This window comes from Etheostoma cragini, chromosome 22, assembly GCF_013103735.1.
Source record: "Etheostoma cragini isolate CJK2018 chromosome 22, CSU_Ecrag_1.0, whole genome shotgun sequence".
In the NCBI taxonomy this organism is placed as follows: domain Eukaryota; kingdom Metazoa; phylum Chordata; class Actinopteri; order Perciformes; family Percidae; genus Etheostoma; species Etheostoma cragini.
The window spans coordinates 18,243,348-18,266,464 of record NC_048428.1 but is presented as its reverse complement, the minus strand read 5'-3'; the positions used below and the strand labels follow the sequence as shown (position 1 = coordinate 18,266,464).

General features: G+C 40.6%; 2 protein-coding genes across 3 annotated transcripts in view; one reads left to right on the top strand and one right to left on the bottom strand.

Moving 5' to 3' along the window:
- Positions 1 to 6,066: 6,066 nt before the first annotated feature.
- si:ch211-37e10.2 lies at positions 6,067 to 10,812 on the bottom strand. Its single transcript, XM_034862454.1, has 5 exons — positions 10,704 to 10,812; positions 9,894 to 10,536; positions 8,785 to 9,344; positions 8,358 to 8,424; positions 6,067 to 8,213 (listed from the first exon to the last, which is right to left on the bottom strand). Exons 2-5 carry the CDS (start codon positions 10,507 to 10,509, stop codon positions 6,682 to 6,684), a joined length of 2,775 nt encoding a protein of 924 aa, XP_034718345.1. The 5' UTR covers positions 10,510 to 10,536; positions 10,704 to 10,812; the 3' UTR covers positions 6,067 to 6,681.
- Positions 10,813 to 13,459: 2,647 nt separating this feature from the next.
- The window catches only part of apbb1ip (amyloid beta (A4) precursor protein-binding, family B, member 1 interacting protein), a 32,265-nt gene continuing 22,607 nt past the window's right edge, over positions 13,460 to 23,117 (top strand). For both annotated transcript variants that reach the window (XM_034862603.1, XM_034862602.1), the window contains exons 1-4: positions 13,460 to 13,701; positions 19,122 to 19,181; positions 20,521 to 20,605; positions 22,207 to 22,499. In XM_034862603.1, coding sequence (XP_034718494.1) covers positions 19,122 to 19,181; positions 20,521 to 20,605; positions 22,207 to 22,499 — 438 coding nt within the window. In that variant the 5' untranslated portion in view covers positions 13,460 to 13,701. The remainder of the gene's footprint in view (positions 13,702 to 19,121; positions 19,182 to 20,520; positions 20,606 to 22,206; positions 22,500 to 23,117) is intronic.

Here is a 23,117-nt window from a genome sequence, read left to right as displayed (position 1 = left end):
CTAAATAAAGTAAGTATTGCGTTTGCTGTACTATGAAAGAAACTCTTTTCTCTATACAGTATTACTCAATGGACTTTCCCCTGTTCAAGGACACAGAAAATCATAAGAATTTAAAGAGCTTGGACGGTGATCACCTGCCTTTGTGTTGGTCAGACCGAGAAACTTTTCACATCCCGCTTAATATGAATCCCACGTTTGTTGATGTGGCTACTGGCCTGCCAGCCCATTCCCTCATGCATCAGTAACCTCTCTAATGAGGAGAAAAACGCCGGCACAGATGGACGAAGGAGGGGAGGAGATTGCGACAGATGAGCGGATATGCAAGAAGGCGAGGATGATGGAGAACAACCAGCTACTAAGAACCCTGAGAAATGGATGAAGGGGTTTTGCACCTAAGCCCAGACGCATCTCAGTAAGACACATATTGGACTTTTAGTTAGACTAACTTCTCCCAAAGGCTGAGGAAGACAAAGAGCACTTAGTGATTTGAGACAACAAACCACATTTTTTGCCACGCTAGCTTCTTGGCTCCATGGATTTATGTCAATAGCTCGGTTTAGAGTGGAATATCTCAACTATTATTTCATCGATTTTCATGAGATTTTGTACTGACATCCATGGCTCCCTGAGGATTCACATTGAGTTTGGTGATTTCCTGACTTTTCCTTCAGCGCCACCATGATGTTGGCATTTGTGCTTTTGAGTAAAATGTCTGGAACGTTTGAAGGGTTTGCTGTGAAGTTTGTGTAATCTTTGATGATCCCCTGACTTTTCATTGAGTGCCATTATCAGGTAAAAATATAATTTGTCCAATACTTTGGTTCATGACCAGATACCTGCAAAACGACATCCTTATGACGTCTTCATTGGCCTTAGCAAATGTTTGCATGCTAAAACTAAAACAAAGAACGGATAATGATAAACGTTAAACCTGTTAGAATGCAGCAAAACAAAGTGTATTCTACTGTAAATGCAAATTGCCATTACTTTTGTCAACATTTTTGAACCTCAATCATCAGCCTGTTATGAGGAAAAGGAAAAGTAACACCTCTCTTTCAACTCCAAAGAGATGAAAGCGCTTATAACAAACATCATCTGGAGTTTTACCAGCTGAATGATGTAGCTTCATTCCTTTGTATTCAATTTAGGCACAAATTACAAAACTCAGTTTCCTTTCTAAAGGAATTATCCTCAGTGGTGTCATCTAACTAGTTCCTGCACATGATTACAAGTTTTTGGCACAACCTTTAAAAGATGTTATCAGTGATTCTTTTAGTACCAAACTTTTTTTTAACACACATTGTACAGTGAGTGGTTTCCGGCTTTACCTCAATGTAGCAGGCAAAAACTTCCAAAATGTAGACATTTCAAAGGCCCAATGGCTTTAATTTCCATATTTAGACTCTAAAGAATCCATCAAGCTGGATAAAGAATCAACATCATTATAAACTGTCTTCGCACCCCATAAATCCACTGTCAAGTACCAGTGTAACACACAACGGAGGACTGCAGCTTCAAACCTGAATACATGGTCTGAACATTTCCTTGTAGACAAGAGGCCTTGGCTCTTACAGTAACATCCACTTTTGATTAAAGCAAGCCTGTCTCCGGCTTTGTCCTTGTTAAGTCAACATCGGGGCAGACTGGGGCCAGCTTTGGGTTAGGAGGGTGTTCACCTCGACCACAAATCACTGCGACTGATTTGTATGTTAACATTATGCTGTTTTGCATTGGGTTTCAGCACACAGGAAAAAATGATGCAGATGCACATTTTACAGTATTACGTGAAATACTAAGGAATTGGATAGTTTAGCAGTGGAAACAGTTGTGCTTTTGCACTCATCACTAATGTGTGTTGGGTTAAAGTAACGTCCTTGCATGCCATTGACTGAGTGAACTCCAAACACCCTCAGAAAGCAAATAAACTCACAACAGATGCATTGCGGTGATGAATGATCTTTCTCTGTTTTGCAGCAGATGCACTGGCATGCAATTCTTCAGCTCATCAAACTGCACAACACGTTTTGTGTTTTCACATCACATTTTTTGATTGAATTTACAAATTCTTTGGTTGATGCAATTATTTTGACTGAGGTGACAGATCCGTGCTAAATTTGAATTAACTCTTGGTTTTATGTGTGTATGAAATATGAATGTGGCATTAGTATATAGCTCATTTAGAGCTGCTGGGATCAATATTTTGTATATATACAATGTATCAATGGATGAACCCACAGAGGATTATCCACAGGCTGTGGTTCCCCTCAGCTATGGAGCTTTGTGGCTCATTGTTTTGGTTTTTGTGGCCCCGCAACTTCATTAATTTGGTTGACTCTCGTCGCTCTCATTGAGTAATTTTTGGCTGCAGCAGTCAAAACACACTGTACAGTACCTGCTGAGCAGACAGGCACAGTTAGCGACTAACTGGTGAACATAGTAGAGCATTTGGCTGTAAAAACATGATTTTTTTCTTCTGACATGGAATGTGCATCAGAATTGCTTACAACACCCCACATGTCTTAAATTAAGTTGTTGTATTTCTTTAACATTAAATCTATTTTGTCTGATAGTCTATCACTTAGGGTTCTTTTTGGAAGAGAGCTGCCTTCTCTGTGTTTCAGGTGTGCCACGCCCCTCTGGGGTCCCAGATCATCCACACCTGATCTCCATCTGATCATCAGCGTAGCTGCATATCAGCTCCCGAAGCCAATGTTTCTCCCCCTTCCTCTTGCCATGGTCTGTTGTGCGGCTAATAGTTAGCAGGTATGCCTATTCTGTTTTGGTGTCATTTCGGATATAGTACCTACTTTGCAAATTAGTCTCAGTTACCTGAAGCTTTGTAGCAGTTTCTCCACCATTTGTTTTATTCTCCTGTTTTGTGAACAACCAGGGAGATTAGTATTTTGTGGTGGGGGTGGTGATGGCGCAGTGGATGACTCATGTCTCTAGACGCGTGCAACCTCTGACACATATAGCACTTGTAAGTCGCTTTGGATAAAAGCGTCAGCTGAATGACATGTAATGTATTTTGTTTAAGTCTGTAGTTCAGCTTCCATTCTTTTTAGGGAGTGGTGGTTTTGTTTGTTCTGGCCTTGGAGACCTTGACATGTTATTTAACTTCTATTTTAGTTTCTTTATCACTGCATACCATTTTTGTCTGCTGTAAATGAATCATTCATTGTTAACTTGAATTGGCTCAGCAGTTGACTCCCTGTTTTCCAAAGGTTTAGGTAACCATTTTGGGTTACTTCTTGAGTTCCCCTAGACAAAAACTAAAGTTGTAAATCAATTTAGAAAATGAGTGTTTACTTTTTCCACTGCCCCCCAGTGACCAAAGAATATTATTGTAGGTTGAAGTCATAGACTGTGAAGTCTATGGTTGTTAGATGTTGGGGTAAGCAAACCTAAGACCACATACTACCGCCTTATGATGTTGTATAGGCTGATGTGTGAACAATAAATTGCCTATATAAAACCAGCAGACCAGCCTGTCCCCACCCAGACTGTATGGGTCAATTATACAAGGAGTTCATAATGACCAACAATTAAGTTTCTCGTTTGGCGGCAACCTCTTGTGGCTGTAGTAATTATCGCAAGTGCAAACAAAGAAATGAGGGGAAAAAGTGAGTGCCAAATTGCTCGTAAGAAGAAACACAGACGGCTGAAGAATAGTTCTTTCTGCCTTAACTAGTACAGTTTCACAACATTTACTGTGCCCATTAGGATAAATGGAATGGTCACATGATAACAGTCACATGATTAAACTGCCACTGTGTGCTAGTAAATGGAAAAGTCATGTGTCTGTTATTAATTGGCATTAATGTGTTAAGTCAGTTTTTAGGATGTTGAGGGCAAGTATACTGCTTGAGCTCTAATCTTTTGATTATTAATGAATAACTTTGATAGCTGTAGTCCGCAGATTGCTTGTCTCTGTGGATGAGGTTTTCTTTCGCTAGATTGTGGAGTCTTGCTCAAGCGTAGTCTCACTTTGACAGACCTTTGTCCATCATGAATTGACCGGAGTTTAAAATTCCAACACAAAGAAAGCTGAGAACGGACATCTGCCCAAAAAGAACATTATCCGGAGGGATTTCCAGCGGCACCGGAGCAATCGCGGAAGTGGAACATCGTGGATATAGACTAGCTTGAGCATAGTGCAAGTAGTTTCTACGTTACGCTGTTGATCATATAGTTGTGATCAATGAATGCTTCTAAGTCTACTAGCTCCTCAAGAACCGTGCTGTGGTCTGAGATTTGGGTAGTTAATGAACTGTTGGTGGTTACAAAAAAGTGGGTGAAATAATTAGCTCAAAAGTAGCTAAACTTTCATTGACTGAGTTGCACCATGATGGATCCCACTTCCACAACAATCATTTGCCTGACTTATGTTCCAGGTCACTTGATAAATGTAACTCCATACTCTTTGGCTTTGGCCTCCTCCCAATCCAGGAGAAAATAACTTTGAAGCTTCACCAGCTAAGGCCTAACTTTGTCTGTCTGCCATTTGGTGCCATAGGTGGGTGACATAAAGTGAGCTCACTGTATCATCTTTTTAGCTGGAAACATTTGCTGGAAATGGGGTTGATTGTTGAATTTGTTGGTCGTACAACCAAAACACAACTAAAGAGGCCAGCTAAAGTGTCGTAGAGATAATGTAAACTACAGAGTTGGCTGATATCTCTTTTCCACCACAAGTTAGCCCATTTGCATTACATGTAGTCATTTAAACCATGGTGAATATAGAAAATATTGATTGGAGGAGGTTAAAATACAAAGTTTTCAATACACACATTCCTTTTGAAAAGTTTTTTTTTTCTCTTCACTGCAATTTCTCTCTCTCTCTCTCTCTCTCTCTCTCTCTCTCTCTCTCTCTCTCTCTCTCTCTCGTGTCTCTCTCTCTCTCTCTCTCTCTCGTGTCTCTCTCTCTCTCTGGTGTCTCTGAAACTCTTCAAGTGCTGTGGGTCTCATTTGATCTGCAGCGTCAGACATCTGGAACACTGCTCAACTGTAACACCTGTTTTCAATTCAGGCAACCGACAGAAACATTTGATTGTTTCTCTCTCTCTCTCTCTCTCTCTCTCTCTCTCTCGTCCCCCCCACCCCTCCCCCCTTGACTCACAGGCTATTTGCTATGTTTAAGCTAAAGTACAGCTTTGCTATAGGTAATAGCTGGAAGAAGAATTTGAACTTGATTAAGACCAATTGAGAGGAATACGCAGTGTATGATTTTCCAGATATTATGTCTTCAATTTTGGCACCTATAGCTGTTGAATAAGGTTGCTGTAAAATAGATTCAGTATGTTTGAGATTAAAGGGAATGAGTAATGTCTGAATGGTAAACTTTTACCCTTTAATTTGATGGAAAATTATTAAAACCCACTATATAATGGCACGATAGGGGAGTAAGATCATGTGAGATGTGAAATTATGTGGCTATTTAGGAATGCTTTAAATCATGCTAAATTAGACTTCAAAACTCGTGGAATAACGAGCTTTGAGAAAAGCTTATTTTCTGGCAAAATATATGCACATTTTATTTGGTGTTGAACAAGTATGCATGCATTGAGTGCAGAAAGCCCAACCTCAGAACAAAGAAAATCACTTAATATAATGAAGTGAGAATAAAGCTGAAGAATGTCAATGGCGGCTTCGCTGCCAACTCCCTGAAACACTTAATTATTCCTAATTGTTTAGAGGACAGAACACACACAGAAGCAATTAGGAAGGATATGCATGGGCAACTCTTCACAGTGAAACAGCATTTAGGCAAAGAATAACAAAGTATGATGGTTGCACATTCCATAATACTAAGATAAACTATATGTGTGCAAATAAACAGATGATAGAGGCTATCACTGTTTATGTATTTCATTTTGATACTGCCTACTCAGTGCTATACATGACATATCTTTCTCGTTTCTTACAAATATGTGTATTGAATAGTGTAAATACAAATGTTATGTTTTATAAAAGGCAAATAAATATCAAAAACAATATTAAATACCACATCCTACTTATAAAAGTTTACTACATATAATTGTAGCTCTTTTAGAGCATTGAAGGCTAGCGAGAAGATTGATACCACTCATATTGGTGGGTGGCATCTATCTACTTTAACTCATCCAGAAAGTGAATAATATCCCCCAAAATATCAAACTATTTTAAAATGCCTAATGATATAACACCAAAAGGTTTGTTACAGTACGCAAGTTACATATGTGCAGGAATTGAAGGATATATTGTACATATTAACCGACTCATAGAAAAGTAGGCATGCCAATGTCACACAAACACACATACATTCATACATAATATATAAGCATCACTGCACATGTATGTACACACACTCACACACTGTACAGACACACACACAATCAAACCAGCACAATGAAGAATTGGTCACTGCTCAACCAGCCGAAGTACTTCAAGAAAAAGCAGTACTTATGTATGTTAATAATACACAAAAGGGATTTCACAATAAAAGTCTAAAGGGGTGATGAAACATACATTTAAATCAAAAATATGACAAAATGTGTGTAATAGTTGATGAACATAGTTTTTCATCTAGTCTTCTCTCTTAATTTGGTAATTTTTTTAATCTGCTCTGCAATTCAGTATTGTGCAAAACTGTCTTTTTTTTCACAAATCATATTAATGACTAAGGTGTCATCCCTTCTCGGATCACACTGCAACCCAGAAGACTGAAATGTTAGTGCCGCCCTCGTGTGTTATCTGGTTAACCCGTCCGCGGATGCAGTCCAGAGTAACATATATCGCTGTACCGTTCTGGACCGGAAATGAGGCCCTCAGCCCGATACTGGCCCACTCGCTCCCTTCAGGCATATATCCAGCCACCTGCTGAGCCACAGGACCCGCCTGCTGGCCTTGATTCTCAACCCGCTGCAAAGTGAGTTTTACAATATTGCAGGAGTGTATCAGCTTCAGGTTGAGGGCTATGTTCGCCGTCCCTTTCTCATGGAATATAAAGTTCTTCCGGCTGTTTGGCTCCCCCGAGTGGGCCAAATGAACTTGTGGTGTGTCCGGGCTGATCTGCTGGAATGACAGCGGCTTATTCCTGACGGCTCCAAAAGGCAGACCAGTCCTGGACACGGTAGCAGTCAGGGCTGACGACACTGCTGAGGGAATCCAGATAAGACTCAGCATACTGATCCCAGTGCTGTCCCCAAAGTAGCGGATGTTGCACTGGGACGGAGATGTGATCTCAAAGCTAAGCGTGTCCCCGCTGGCTACGCTTACAGCGCCAGAAAGGGTGATGGAGGTGTCCCTGTAGTTGACGCCCGTCTTGAAGGCTTGCATCACCTCCTGGCCAGTCCCGTTGTGGTTGGTGTAGGCAATCAGGGAGAAACCTTCCCGAATGCAAGTGTGGCCCATAGAGTAAAGCGCCTGTTGGACGACAAACTTAACAACACCACTTTCTGTGAAGCGTACTCCGCGGTTGTCGTGGGTTAGAATGATCATATATGGGTCCGACACTGAGGTCAGGCGGAAAGTTGGTCTGTAGCTGGTCTGGTAATGGGTCGAAAGGGACATTTGTGCCGTCATAGCTACAGCACCGGTGTCATGCGACAACCAGAGCAAGCTGAAAGAAGGGGTGGTGATATCATAGACGTGAAGATCCTTGCTCTGGTTGCAGTGTTGATTTGGACTCTTGAGCAGCAGAGTGAAAGTTTGGTTTGGCTCCACCTCGACTCCAATGCTGGCGCTGACACCCTGGAAGTACTTCCCGTCCGGCTGTTCGATGCGAACACCACTGAGGTCCCGGCCCTCCTCCTCCTGGCTTCCATTGAGCCTCATTCCTACCTGAAGAAAGTTCCTGCAGCTGTGTTTTATCGCAAAGTTATGATCCAACCACACCAGGCCATGCTGCAGGAACGTCACCTGCCCCGCCTCGTTGGCCAACAGATCAATTCTCTCCCTGCCTTGGATGTTTAGCTGAAACCCGGGGAAGATGTGGCCGCCAGAGGTCCTTGCAGGGGGAACTGCCACATTGGCCCCCCAAGACTGGGAGAGCCGGCTCTCTGAAGGTTGGCCGCAGACTGAGTCACTGATAGCTGTGCAGGGAGAGGACACAGACTCTCCATCACAGTCAAAACAGGCCTGGCACTCCTGCAACTCCTGGTTGTAGAAGTAGTCGTGACCACACAAGCCCATCATTGCTTCTCTCTCCGAAACTCCCAGACACCTGAACCCCCCTGTGGGGATAAAGACCAGAGAGAATAGAGAAACAAAGGAGTGAAAAGTTTTTTCTAAAAGGAAATACTAAGAGAAATTATTTTATTCCACTACAATAAGAAAATAAACAGTTTTAAAACAAACAAGCAAAATGTTGAACTCACCTGGAGTATTAAGGCACTTCACTCGCTCTCCACAAATGTTTGGTACTTCAAGACATTCATCTCTGTCCTGCAATTCATAAATTATCATCATGAATACATATTGTTTAATGTTAAAAATAGGTTGTACTGAAACTTCAGATTGCTTAGTTTTATTTATTTTTATCAGGGATGACTATTATATAATATTTACACTCCAAATGAACTGCTATGTTTCCTGCCATACTGTATGCTTGAAAACCCCTGAGTTATCAGCTGAAACCCATTCACACTTTTGGGTGCAGGGGTTTGGTTTTTACACATCACAGATAGCATCAATATAGAAAAGGTATCAGTTACACCATTGTGAAAACAGCCAGCAGTGCGTTTAAATATAGCTACAAGTGTGTGTGTGAACATCCCTCAGTATCAGTAATTTAAAGGACCATACCTGGCACATCCTGTCTGCGGTAGCAGAACACTGTGAGATCAGAAAGAAGCCCGGTGGACACATGGTGCATTTCTCACACTGAGGAGGGTCCCTCTGAAAATCACAGAACTCCTCCTTCCCACAGGTTGAAGGGCATTCCAGCAGAGGTTGAGGAAAATGAGGCTCTCCCACTACATCCACCACCTTTGAGTCCATGTCCATTTTGTGCACGGCATGGGGCTTCCGCAGGTGGTTGCGGGCCTGGCTCTGCAGACCCGCCAGGTGGCTCTCGAAGTAGCTCTGCAGCTCAGCCTGAAGACCCTGGAAGGAAACCTGTTTGACGGTGTCTGAGAGGAGGCCGTACTGGGCCTTTACCACATCCATCTGCTCATACATGCGCCGCTGCTGGTCCAGGATCTCCCTCTGCTGGGACAGTAGCGCCTCCTGTTGTTCAGCGAGCTTCTGCTGCAGATCACGGATGACCATCTGCTGGCCTCGCAGGGCCTCCACCAGCTTCTCCTGCCCCTTTGCCAGCTGGAGGTGCAAGATGAGGGCATCTTCTGAGGGAACTTCATTCTCCCCTGTGGGGAAAATAATGCAAGCTGAAAGATGGGATCAGACAAGTGCTTTACTATTGAACACAGCAGTTGAGGAAGTGATTACATGAGACTAAGACTCTTTCTGCAAATAATGCTGGAACAAAGTGTGAACACCCAGTGACCCCACTTTATTGGCCTAGTTGGCAAGTGCAATGGAAGTTTCCTGTATGGACTAACATCAAAGCACATTTTCTGGACAACTGACTGGAGACATTTTTCCAGTTCAGTTGCTCTGCAGATATCATTTTTGGACTGAAGGTCAACAAAGTCTTCCTTTTGCCTTAGGACAATCCCATTTTGCGGATCACTGGTGGAAAATGAGGGTTACTTTTGGTGAAGTTATAGGCATACTGTTTTCAGTGCAAGATAATTTATCAAGTTCTTTTGAAACTTGTCACTCAACCAGAAATATCACACTGTGGTGCGCAATCGTGGACAAATGACATTTAGAAGATGTGAATTAGCCTGTAACTATCAAAAAAACAACGGTTAACATTTTAGAAGATGATGATAATAACGATGATAGCAGACCTGGCTTGATGTCACATGTGAGCTGGACACCCAAAGGCGCGCCGCCAAGTTCTGATGACGGATATCCAACCTCCGGAAAATCTCCCAGGAACTGTGCGGCTCTGTCGGACAGATGGACAGGCTGGCTCTCCTCTGAACTACATCCCTCTCCCACACAAGACTTAGCTCGAGCTTTTGGCCGTATCCTCAGTGGCAGTCTGCACTCGATTCCCCTACAGTCTTGGGTGCCATTAGTGGGCTGAAGTTGTTTCACAAGAGCGGCGCAGTCCGCTTCGGTGCATCGCGCAGGTAAAACTTCAGGCGCTTTTACACGTGTGCCGCTGTCACTGTGCCGCACGCGAAGTGTCTGGACAGCGGGATAGGCTTCCGATGCCGCTCTTGAATAGCTCGGGTACGCATGGTGTTGGCTGGCAACTCTATGCGCCGCTCTCCCCTGCGTTGTCGGGTTAAACTGCCGCGGCGTTCTGGAGGATCTACTCCCCGGACAGTGCGCTCCGGTGCACGGTCTTGGATCACCGGTTTCCGCGCCGTAGCAGTGCGCCCCCCGGCAAATCTCTGCGACAGCTTGCAGGGATACCAAAGACAGCAGCAACAGCACTGGTGTTACTAAAACCATTTTTCAGTTATAGATCTCTCTCTCTGCCTGCAAAAGAAGAAACATATGAGTTAAGCTTTTGAGTCCCAAATAGCCTGTACAAATCTCAAACTGTTGTGTGAATTAACTAAAAGAAGTCTCTTAATGATCTTCTCCTTTCAGATGAAACCTCTCCGTCACAAGTGAAAACAAATGGAGTTTTGACAGAACGTTACCTTAAGCTGGGTTCGGTGAGACTAGCTTTCCCGACTCTCAGTACGGAATAAAAACATTAGACACACGCACAACCACGGGCTCTCTCCATGCCTGACCCACTCTCAGGGCTTCTGCACTACAATGTCTGGATGTGGCATTCCTAAGACTTAATTAGCATCAGGTTTCCCCGGCCACACATTAACCCTTCCCCTTCCTTCTTCCCCTTCCCTCTTCTCCACACAGGAATTCCCCATCGAGTTGGAAAAAAAAAGAGTCAGAATGAAACATTTTCTTAATGGAAATATTGGCTCCCATTTTAATTTTAAAAGAAAAAAAACACAAAGGGACATGCCATAGATTGCCCAAATAGTTGTTTCGAGTTCTGTCATCTTTGTTCCGGATGACTGTCACTTTTCTTTTTAATCACTGTTGACATCCCTGTGACCTTATGACCATCCGAGTTACAGAGAGTGTCAGTGTTTTTTGTTTAACACATCCTAAATGTTGAGACAGCTGCTTGTCCTCAACCCAGTGTCCTTCAGGTTACGGTGGCCTTGTCAACACAAAAGCGCCCCTCTTTATAGAAGGAGCCAACAGAGGTCAAACTTTTGTTGAAAGGAACTATGGCAGAAGTCAGGAATGTGAAACCCACAGCTGTTTTTTTTGGACCCTTTCTTTTTGTCCATGTCCAGCGGGGGGGATCTGAGGCTTATGTGTGCTGGGATGTTTGGCAGGTTCTGATGTCATTTGTTGTTTGATTTTATTTCAATGTCAGGCAAGTACAGAAGCTTCTTAATTCAGTGTTTTTGTAGACTTTGTATCCCATAATTGGGATTTAATATCTAATTATTTTATAATGTATTCTCTCATAATCTGGACTAAAAAGTTAATACTCTTGATTTGTTATCTCATAATGTTGTTTTAATATTCATTTTGATTTACCATGAGTATGTAAGGGCAGGAATGGGCCTACATAGAGGCAAGTTTGACTCACGTTAATAAAAACAAACCACAGTTTTGTTGTTTGTTGGATTCTGTTGGCAAATAAATCCTGCCAAGCAGAGCAGGAGGGCATGATTGGAAACTTCAATTAGTTGCATACACAGAAACAATCCAGCTTAATGTTGGTTATTTTCCTGGTGTAAACATGTAGAGTGGATCTACAAAGAGAAGTGGTGCAGGCTGCTCTCCGCCCCCACTGAGTTGAAATGTATAGTACAGCAGAGTACAAACAGAGGGCACTACAACACTCCTAATGCATCGCTGTTCACATCATCACTGTGAACTACATTTTACAAAACGCTTTCTTGTTTTCAACGCTGCCCAGTGGTTTTGTCATTATCACCCCATTTTATTTTAGTGCATAAAAGCCAGAGAAAGGTTTTTAGAGGTGTGTTGGAGCACTCTGATTTAATATGATGGATTCTAATAGCTTTTCAGTATGCCCTCTCTTACAGCTCACACCTTACCATCTGGGGTTCTGCAACACTTTATAACCAAAATAAATACACTAAAAATAGCAATCTTCTACACTTTCTTGACCCTAGAGCTGTAGTATGCATGGGCCAAAAACATGATTAATATCCACTTTGTTGGACCACCTTTGTGGCTGAAGAGTCACTGCAAAGACACAACAAAGCAGAAAAATCACCCCACTCTTTGCCGTTCTACACAACCGTTAATCAGTGTATCTACTTGAGAAATGTTCTCAGAGAAACCGGTGGGCTTGTGTTTAGGAGATGCTTGCAGCTAATGGAAGGCTGTCTATGGTGTCCATCTGTTTGTCAAACCCTGAGAGTGGAAATGAGGGTGGTTTGGGACTCATGCCTGTACCCCGACTGTTTGTTTAATATATCACGAGTCACAAAAGGCTCTTGGAAGCTTTCAAGGTTACTTGGTTTCCCCCTGTGGTGTTTGGCTTTACTGTATGATGACAGGATTTTGCCACAGAGAGGGTGGTCTGCCTTTCCAAGTGGAGCTGAGGCTGGTCTTTGGGGGTAAATAAGACACAGAAGTGCTAATAATAGCAAAATAATGTAAATGCAAAGTCATATTTTTTTTAAACAGATCAAGGGGTTGAAAAAGAAAGTGGAAATGAGGGAAAGCTGTTCTTTTAGGCCTCTTTTTTTGCACCATGATCCTCACTTCATCATTTCACTGTACTTTTTTCTTATATTTTGACGCCTCTGTAAGCTGAGGAAAGGTTTTTAAAAAAGAGATATGAAACCTTGTTTTTTTGGCCTCCCAGGACGACTATCAAGGAGAAATGCAATAAAATAGAGCTATCTGTGTTTGCCTGGTCAGATAACCCCCCCGAAGATAACTGACCTCATTGCATCACACCAGTGTCTTACGATATTCCTTCCCGATTTTAAGCAAAAGTTGTACAGCAAAAAAGGCTACATTTATGGATCTTTCTAGAGTGGACACTATGTTTTGCAGAATAATTTCGTTCACTGGAACTCAGCTGGAGTCTGGTGTTCACTGCTTTGACGTGCCACATTACCACTCCTGTCTAAAGACCTCAGTGTGGTGAATCATTAACCTAGACCATCCCATTCCTTGTGCTGAATCAGCCATTCTCTCTATCCCACGAGACCTTTCTTATAGTTTTTTTATTCCAAAAACTTCACATCTACTCAAGTGCTTGTCAATCAGCACAATGATTGGATGTCACAGCAAACTTGACTGTAGTTTTCTCCTGATCTATCTACGTTTAAAGCACTTGCAGTATAGTGTATGTATGGAAGCTGTCAAGGGGGACGGCCCAGCGCTGCTGTTGTGAAAGTACTGAGCTTTTGGAAGGAATGCAGTGACAGGTCTGGACCTGAACTTCCGCATAAAGCAGGAAGAAGTCAACAGTCAAAAGAGCTAGATGCAATCCACATCCACACACCCAAATCTGCCTGTAAATGACTTGAGCTTTATTAGAGAGTAGTATTTGAGGGAGGAACTGATGTCTATGAAGCTGTTATCTTGAAACTAACCGCTGAAACAAGGATTAATACATTTAAAAAGGTGAGTTACATTTCTGCCAAGTTGGATGTTGTACCTTCAGTTAACGGTAAAAAACCCATAGCTGCTTTCCTCTGAGCGTGCATGACTTTTTGATTGATTGGGCTGTCAAACAAATGCTGGAAGGACCATAAAAATGTTTATAATTTAGACTGAAAATCTGAGACATCATGTCAAATTTTGTGATTTAAAGCCTCCTCCTAATACGTTACAGACCTTTAAAAGTTGTTAAGTTATGTTGTCATAGTGGAAAAATGAAACAAAATGGCTATTGTCACCTGAGATGTTTTTACCATAAGGCTTAATTTGGTTGCTGTACAGCGATAAGGCGGTCATTGGGCTATTTTAATATAATGAAAAGGGTGTTAGTTCATCTACTTTCCAAATGGGTGGACCCGGCTCTTGTTTCAGACTGCTGTATGACTCAATAACCACATGAAACTGATAGGGTTGGCCCCTCTTTTTAAAGCTAATAGTGTTGTCACTGATGATGTGGACATAATGTACATTTGTTTTTTTTTAGATGAGATTAAGTCACAGGAAAAAAGGACTGAGTTACTTATAAACTGCATATCACTGCAAGAGTCTATTTGGAAAGATGGAGTAAAAACCTTTTCTGATTTTGACTGCTGAGGAGGCCAGGAAACGTTGCAATATATGTTTAGACAGACTATCAATGACTCATGCGCAGAGTTTTTTTTTTTTTAGAAAAAAAAAGTAATCTAAAGGTTGGATTCTTAATTTCCCCATGTAAATATAACCTTAGTTGAAAAAAAGTGTCCATGTTTGTATTCTACAAAACCACAAACTTCCTTCAGCAAACACACAATCGTATGTATTGTTAAATGTCGGTTACGATTCTAACTGCTCTTCAGTGCTTTATTTCTGCTGCCGACCATTTGCCAACTTTACTGTGGAGTACATCCAGTTCTGTAAACTCATCTGCCAAAGACCCAATTAAAGATATTCGAGCCGAGTAAGAGAGGGAGTTTCTATACATTATCGTAAACATGCTGTTCTTCAATACAGCCACTTAGGGTTGTTGTCTGGTTTCCATTTTCTCGTCTGAAACTTGAGTGATGTGTGTGGACTTAACAAGTTGAAAAATATCTGAGTTTATTTAGGATTTGTTTTCTGGAGGAATGTAGAAGTCGCTTGCATGCAATACTTTTGTCTTTGTCTTTCTTTGGCTATCAGAAGAAGAATGGTGTGTTTTTAAAAAGCATTGTGTGGTTTCCAAAGGGCGCCAGATTTCATGCCAGAGTGTTTCCAGTAATATTTGTAAATGCTGACAAATCACATATTTATAGAGTGGTTTCAAGGAAGAAAATGAAAACGGGGCAAAGAGGCAGCGACATACTTTCACGATTGTCTTCCTTCTTCAGGCTGCAACCTTATCCAACATAATGTGAATATTAACCCAAACATTCACTTTGTTTGACAGTAAATGTGGTTATTGAAGGGAAATTAAATGATACCATTATTCTCTCCATCTCCCTTTGCAGAGGGCAATCTACACTTGTCCTCAAATTGTGCCATTTTAATCGAAAAGTCAGCACACTTCAGAGCACTTTATGCATCAGTAATGGTTCTTTCAAATAGCATTAGTTATTGCCAAACTTTCGCTTCAAACTATGAAGGTTTCCCAGCATTGCTGATAAAATCTTTTGTATGATTTCAAAACAGATCCATGTCATTTTTTATATCTTAAGCCATTTATTTTTATTTTTTTTATTTATGGACATGTTAGGAAATGAGCTTAATTGCTTTCTCTCTGAGGGTTCAATGACAAGATTTATACCACTCATATGTCTGTATAAAATATAAAGCTAAAGAAGATATTTAGCCTAACTTAGCAAAAAGACAGGAAATGAGGGCAAACAGCTGCCATGCTATGTTTTCCAGACTTTATGCTAGGCTAAGCTAATTGCCGTGGAGTAAGACATGAATACAATTGTGCATTTACTATTTGCGGAAGAAGTAATTCTAAACGCTCAGCAGCTTTTGCCTCCATCAGCAGATGCTTTTTTGTTTTCAAGGTCTGGCCAATGCTGCAGTCCCTCTGACTTCTCTTTACTGTACGAGAGTTGCAAATTCTTCATTTAATGCCTTTGGCCTCTAAAAGCAGCTGCCAGAGAGTGACCTGACTGTCACTAAAGTTGTCCTTGTGTGACTTTAAGAATACACATAGACGGTCGCAGACAGACCTCACTGTAACAACCCACGTAGAACACCTTTGTGGGTTGTTACATTGAGGTCTGTTGATTTGAGGTTGTCATGGCCCTACAGAAAATATGATACCACAGGGCGAAAAGGCGAATGAAAATAATTAAGGAGTGGTTATAATAACAGTTTTTTTTACATGTTTTATGTCAGGTTTTGCATTTTTGAGAATTGCTAAACGTTATGTTAGAATAGAACAGATCTTTATTTTCATTGTTTTCAGCAGTGAAACACAGTTTAGTAGCTGCCATGATGACAGTATGAATAACAAACATAAAATAGCAAGATTGAAATAGTCAAATATTTTTTTTAAATGAAGATAAATAACCCAATGTGAGGTGACACTACACATATTGTTTTGTCATTATGCAGAATGTTACATACAGAACGTTACGTAGGTCCATGTAAATGATGTTTTCAGACCAGTACAATGTGACATCATGTGAGTGAAGGAAACGGCGGCATTAAGGTCACAGGTGGCTTGTCATTGCAACATTTCCTAAACTATTTCAACATTGCAAGTGGCAGGAAGTACACCCTTTACCACTTCCTCCTTTGGCATAACCATTCTTGTAAAGGGGTGGAGGGGTGGGCTCACATGCTACAACAGTTAAAAAGACCCACACATACACTAGTCACATAGGAATAACTGCATGACATGCGGAGAAGTTTAGTCATTCCGGAAAATACTTAATCTACAGCACAAACTCATTTATTGAAGGAGAAGATACAGTTTTTATAAGTTTCAAACCATACATGCACACACCATGTGTTAGATGTTGGAACGATATTGATCCATTTCACATTCAAATGAAAAACATCATGTCACAGCACTGTGTGAACTCTTGCCTGGAACACAATCAATCACTCTTGTCTCCTGTGACTGAGGGTTTGCCCCAAGTTTCTTATTATGCTTTTGATTAAATCTCTGAAGAAGTTTTTCTTTTGACTAAACAGATTCCAAAATGTGATGAGTAAAAGCAGCAAGTTGGACTTTTTTTTTGAAATAATATTTTCATATGTATTTACCATAACATCAGGGGGTAAAGTGAAGACTGAAGATTTTGTCATGTTAACATTATTCTGATGGAGAGAAAATTGGTTGAGTTAAACCAATGAAATTAATGAGTGGGTGGAGCTTATTTTAGTTTTTAGGTTAGTGGCCAATGGTACAATAACAAGAAGGCCCATAAAACAGGGGGTAAAAAGTATGCAGCCACCATGAGGTCTGTTTGAGATGTGCAGATTTCATAATAGCCCATATATTGTTTCTGTAACTTTAACCACACCAAACGTGACCCCAGCTTCTTCTATAACCAGAACACAACTTCATATTCAAGTAAAAGTGTTTTATGTCTTACAGCTAAACCATGATTAATCATTATGCAACAACCCAAACTCTGACTAATCATGCTTTTGTGCTACAAAATTAGTAAAGCCGCGGACTAAGGTATCTCAGTTAGCCATTACTGTTCTTACAAAAATACAACCACGCTCATAGCTAGACTGCTCTGACATTATAAATACTACTGTCTTGAATGGACAAAATGCTGTCTGTTTTATTCATGTTTTGTTCTAAACCTAACGCAAAGTATTTGGATGTGAATGAAAGTAAGTAAATTAAATATTGTACAACAATGAAAACTGCGTTTGCCCTTTCTGACAAAGAAAGGTGAGGCTGATCATCAATGCAGGTATTTGGTAATAAACCAAATTAAAATGTTCACTTCGTGATGGCGCAAGATGAAAGTCATGGGATCATCTGGAAACCATGAATGTCTGTAGACATTATTTTTTTGCCTATCCATCCAGGAGATTTTGAGATATTTCACTGGATAAGAAGAAACTTTGACTTCAGAGTCAATGGGATTCATCTTTTGAATAACACTAAAACACCAGCGTGGTTCAGCAGTCCATTTTCTTTTGAATGTCTATTACTGTCTATTAATGTCTATACCCTTACAGACTCAGTCACTGTCTGGCACGCTGATACAATACAGCACATTTGATTGCTGGAGTTAGTGAAGTTAAACCCCCGTCAAAGCACCACTGTGACTGAATGAACTCCCACTGACATCGTCCCTCTACTGGTCATGTTCCACTGTAAGAAAACAGGGAGTCTGCTTTGACTGCACATTCTAGCCCATCATAACATTTGCTCTGTGAAAATAGGGATTCAAATAAAACATGTGTGAGAGACAGCATACTGTACATAATCACAGATTGAAATCTCAAGTGGATCTTCAGAAGTTGATTTCAGGAAAACAAAGTCGTTCCATCGGCTATTTTGCTACTTTAGACTAAAAAAAATCTACAATGTCTGGGATAAACTATATGAATCTGAAGCAGACAAGTTTGTGAGCCTTGAGACTTGACCAGCAATTGATAGCTACAATAAGCAAAGTATACTGCATGCATATGTTATTATTATTGATCGTTTAAAATTCTTTACGACTTGGCATGTTTCAGGGTCAATTTTTGTGGCCAAGAATTCAGATCTTAGTTCTTTAGTATACAGATTTTGAAATGAATTGGTGTTGTCCCAATGGTTGAAACAAATGTTGCACATTGTAAACAATAATAAAATGTAATGGGAGTTCATGATTTCAACACATAATGGTATTTAAAGACAAAAGACTGATTGCAGTGGTGAGTTAGAAAATCATCCGGCTAAAAATAAATTAGAGGCCCTGGTCGGTTAATAAAAAAGTAAATTTTTCCTCTGAGTGACTGAAAATGCAAAAATAAAACACAATTTCACTCTCTAGTTCAACATGTGCAACAAGACGCAACATGTTCTGGCGAAAAAAGAATGCCTGGAAGTAATGCATTCTTACTTTTCTTCCTTCAGTCTGGGTTGGAGATGTTCTGCATGACAGCATGGCCTCAGGGCACTTAATACAACTGCACACCTTTCAAAGTAAAGTACTGTGTCTCACCACTGGCTGTGTCACATGCATGTGTATTTAACAGTTGCTTCACCACTCAGATGTGTTTACCTCTTCATTCCACACATTCCTTCACTGTCATTCGTCATGACAACCATATCCAATCAGTTTAAACTCTTCTCTTCCTTGCAGAAGCAATCAATACATTCACTGATACACACGGTGCTCGAACAGTGGACAATCCGTTTTTCGTCATTCTGATCTTTGAGTATTATTTTTTGGTGTCTGACACACTGTTGTTGCTTTAAACAGATGGACGACATTGACGCCATGTTCAGTGACCTGCTGGGGGAGATGGACCTCCTCACTCAGGTGAGCTTAGACGGGTGTCATGACAGCTACAGTCACACAGTGTAGTCGAGCACTTCACATCACATCTGAAGGCTTTTTCTTTTATTTATTTCCCTGGGTCCTTTTTAATTATCACTCTTTACTTATGTAAGAAGTATTCAACCTCATTGCTGTTTACGTTTGGGACAGAAATAAATGTCTAATACTAGTCTTTTAAACATTAAATCCATATTGATAAGGATTGTGTTTTTTTATGTTTGTTTTTATTATTGTTAGCATAGATGTGTATTTCCAATCAGTTGCTCAGAGCAGTTTGTAACAAATCTACTAACAAAGGTCATTTCTGGAATAAAAGCAGGCAATGGCAAAACAAACATGAAAACTAAAGAAAAAGAAAGTGGAAAAGTAAAGAGAAAAAGGAACTTATTTTTAAAAGGACTGGTAAAATGTGAAAACACTTTGAAGAGTGGATGGAATCATAATAGCCTAGAGTTTTATATGGAACAACATTAACCTTTTAGTTTCACTTTGTTTCATTGGCCACAACAATGAGTGGCAATAATCAGATGCCGTTTAAAAACAGTTTTTGTCTGCAGGTAATTTGAGTATTGTTAATACATGACAACAACAGGCCAACAGGCCAATTCAAAAAAAATGACAGGATTTTACAATTTTACAGTGTAAAGCATAACAGGAACTTACCTTTTTTTTGCTGTCAAAGCACAGAGTGCATCGGATCCTTTTTATTTTTGCAATAAAACAGGTTTTAATGAACAATGTTACACACAATTTCCGTGAGTGGACACAGCAACATATTTTCTCCAGACAGCCCATGGTTAATTCTCTCACCTTGGACAGACTTTTCTTCTTCGACGACAAACTCACTTAAACCCACCATCGATCACCCAGACACTCTAGACTGGCAGACACAGCAGGGTGGGGCGGGGGGGGGACAACACAACACTCTTTGTGGTCATCTAACAACCATAAATTAGACTCTCTTCTGCAGGGGAGGTCAAATCAAATGGCATGAACCAGCCAGAGATTACCCATTGTTTTTCTTGGTGAAAAACCTTGCTGACCACTTTGATTTTGTTTTCCAACCCACCCGCCATTTTGAATCACTTCTACAATGGGGGTGGGGGGAGCTTAATGTAACATATAAGAGCTCTTTTAGGTGTAATACCTAAAAACAGATGTAACGTTACACATGTAAACATTCTTCTTTCATACATAATTTTTGGGGACAGTTCCTGTTTCAGAATGTGTTGGATTAACTCGCTGAGCCTCAGGGGGTCAGTACAGATATTATATCCATGCTCTTATAAACACACACTGCCTTGTTCATTCTTCCCCGCAGAGTCTCGGACAGGAAACAGTACCTCCTGCGTCTCTCCCCAGCACCAAAAAGGAAGTCAACTACTCTTTTGATACCGACCTGAATGGTAACTTAACATTTTTTCTGTGTGTAAAATTACTTCAAAGAGCTAAATGTTAAGCTTTTCCACAACAGCTCTCTACAACACAGCAGTTGTGCAGCAACCAATAACAAATTGCATGTTTCATCAGTTATCTGGAGGCTGATCCAGATTACTGGCAATGATGTAAAAGAGGTAGAAATTCAGCATTTAGTTGCTCCGCAGTGTATCTGGCTACTGTTGATAGATAAAGATGGAGGTCATTGCAATTACTGAGTGTGTTTGCCTCTGGCTTATATGGGCTGTAAAACAAGCAGGTTAATGTTAAAGCAAGCTCGCAGCATCTGTTGTAATTACTCTACTTAAAGTCTCCCCTTCCCTGTTGCCCTGCATGTCATTAAGTACTTCAGTCCTGTCAAATCAGGCTGATTTGCTAATTTGCTCTTCCCCACAATTTAATTCACAGAGACACATCTTCTCACATCTTACTGAATGACAATTTATCGCAAAATAAATCCATGACCTCTAAGCGGTGCTTTAAGCTAAATGACATCAACAAGTCACAATGACAACAATAGCTTGCTGATGTTTAGCAGGTGTTGTTAAAGTGTGTGTGTGTTTTTTATCCCACAAAAAGTACATTCCACAAACAACAAAACAAACAACCGAACAAATACATGACAGATCGGGTCTAACCATCAATTAACAAGCACACATCAAAAGACAAGATAAATGCAGGAAAAAAAAAAAAAAAGACAAAAATATTCGATAAATTAAAATAATAAGGTGCTTGACTTTTTTTCCTTATACTTCAATCAATTTTTCAATATGATCATTCAGAGTAATCAGATTGACAGAAAAAAAGACACAAAACAAAAACAACAATTTCCTAAAGAAACAAAACAAATAGCCAGTTGAGCTTTAGCTCATTCAGTGACTCTAATCAGAGACTCTTATGACTCAAGTCATTATTTTAGCAGCTATGTTACAATAAACCAAAGTAATAGACAAATGACATTTAAACCTGATGGTGGTTGATCAAAATAACTTTGGTGGTCCACCAAATTCATTTTGATTCATCCTGAGGGGGAAATGAAATGTCAAATGGCCGGACAATCCATTCATAATTTTGAGACAGTTCTCTCTGAATCCCAAATATCAAAGTCCGGGGAAACAGCAACTTCCAAAGTTAGTGGAATTCATCTTCTGGGGACCAAAAATGTCTGTACAAAATGTACGATTATTTTATGTTGAAAATGGCTAATTATTAATTTCCTTATGCTTTAGCCTGGCCTTAAGAAATGCCTTTTTTATTTTTTTTATTTGTAAACGGCCATGTGCCATATTAAACATAAATGTTACAACTGGATGACTTCTACCAGAGCCTTTAGTTGTTATTATAAAAGAAAGAGAGGTGAACTTGTAAAAAAAAAAGTTCTTAATGTTCAGAGGGGAAAGCACGTATTTAAAAAAAAAAACAATGTCTCCATTAAGAACTGCTGTCTCCTCATGTGACAAAAGATACCACCTAACCCTGACACCTCATTAGGTCATCATCTGGCACTTGTCCTGATATTCTGTACTTGGGTCAGATCTTAACGAACAACATGATTATTTTCTAACATCAGAGTCTCTCAATGAACTGGAAGACTGCGATTTGGATGCGCTCATGGCTGATTTGGTGGCTGATCTCAATGCCACGGAGGAGAAATTCGCAGCACAAAAGGAAGTTCTGAAAGTGCCATCACTGCCCCCCCCTAACCAGCTGCCACCATCTAAGGGCCTGAGCACCCACCCTGCCTCCTCCCTCGCTTCCTCAGCATCACCAGCGAGCAGCACGAGCAACAATGTTAGCACCCCAGCCTCCTCCACCGCCTCCTCTTTACCACCTCCGCCCCCTCAGGCTCAAAAGCCTACAAAGGTGAGTCAGCCATTGTACAGTTTGTCAGGTTGGAGAAGCATCTCTGTGATGACCTTTAGACCTCTCAGTACTACTGGGAACTGATTCAAAATGTATGAAGTGAGAGTTTTAACCAGCGCTTGTTGTCAGAGTAATAGAGAGTTGATTTTGGTTAGTATAGTTTTCAAGGAAATTGCCACAATACTGGATGACAGTGAAGCAGAAGAGATAATGCCTTGAGCATTGGTAGGCCCTTAACATGCAATATGGTACACAAGAGCACAGGAAGCAGGAAGAGGCAATAATGTCACAATCTCAAGTCATCACAAGTTTTATTGGTGGCGTGACTTGGTTTACCATAAGACCGTGCGAGACAAGACAGTTTTACATCAAAAGCATGGCCAGTTCCATGCATATACATTACTAGTGATTTCTTTTTGTCTTTGTGGAAATGGGAAGAGTGGTATTGCTCTCATAACAGTTGGATGGTGAGATCATGGCGTAGTTGTTCCTGGATGGAGGCATCTGTTACAGTTACAGAGACCTGTGAGGCGAAACAGCCAAGAGTCTGTCTGGAACAGCTCAAACACATACAGTTACAGGATCAATACCAAAGGTTGGAGAAGGGGAGGTAAGATG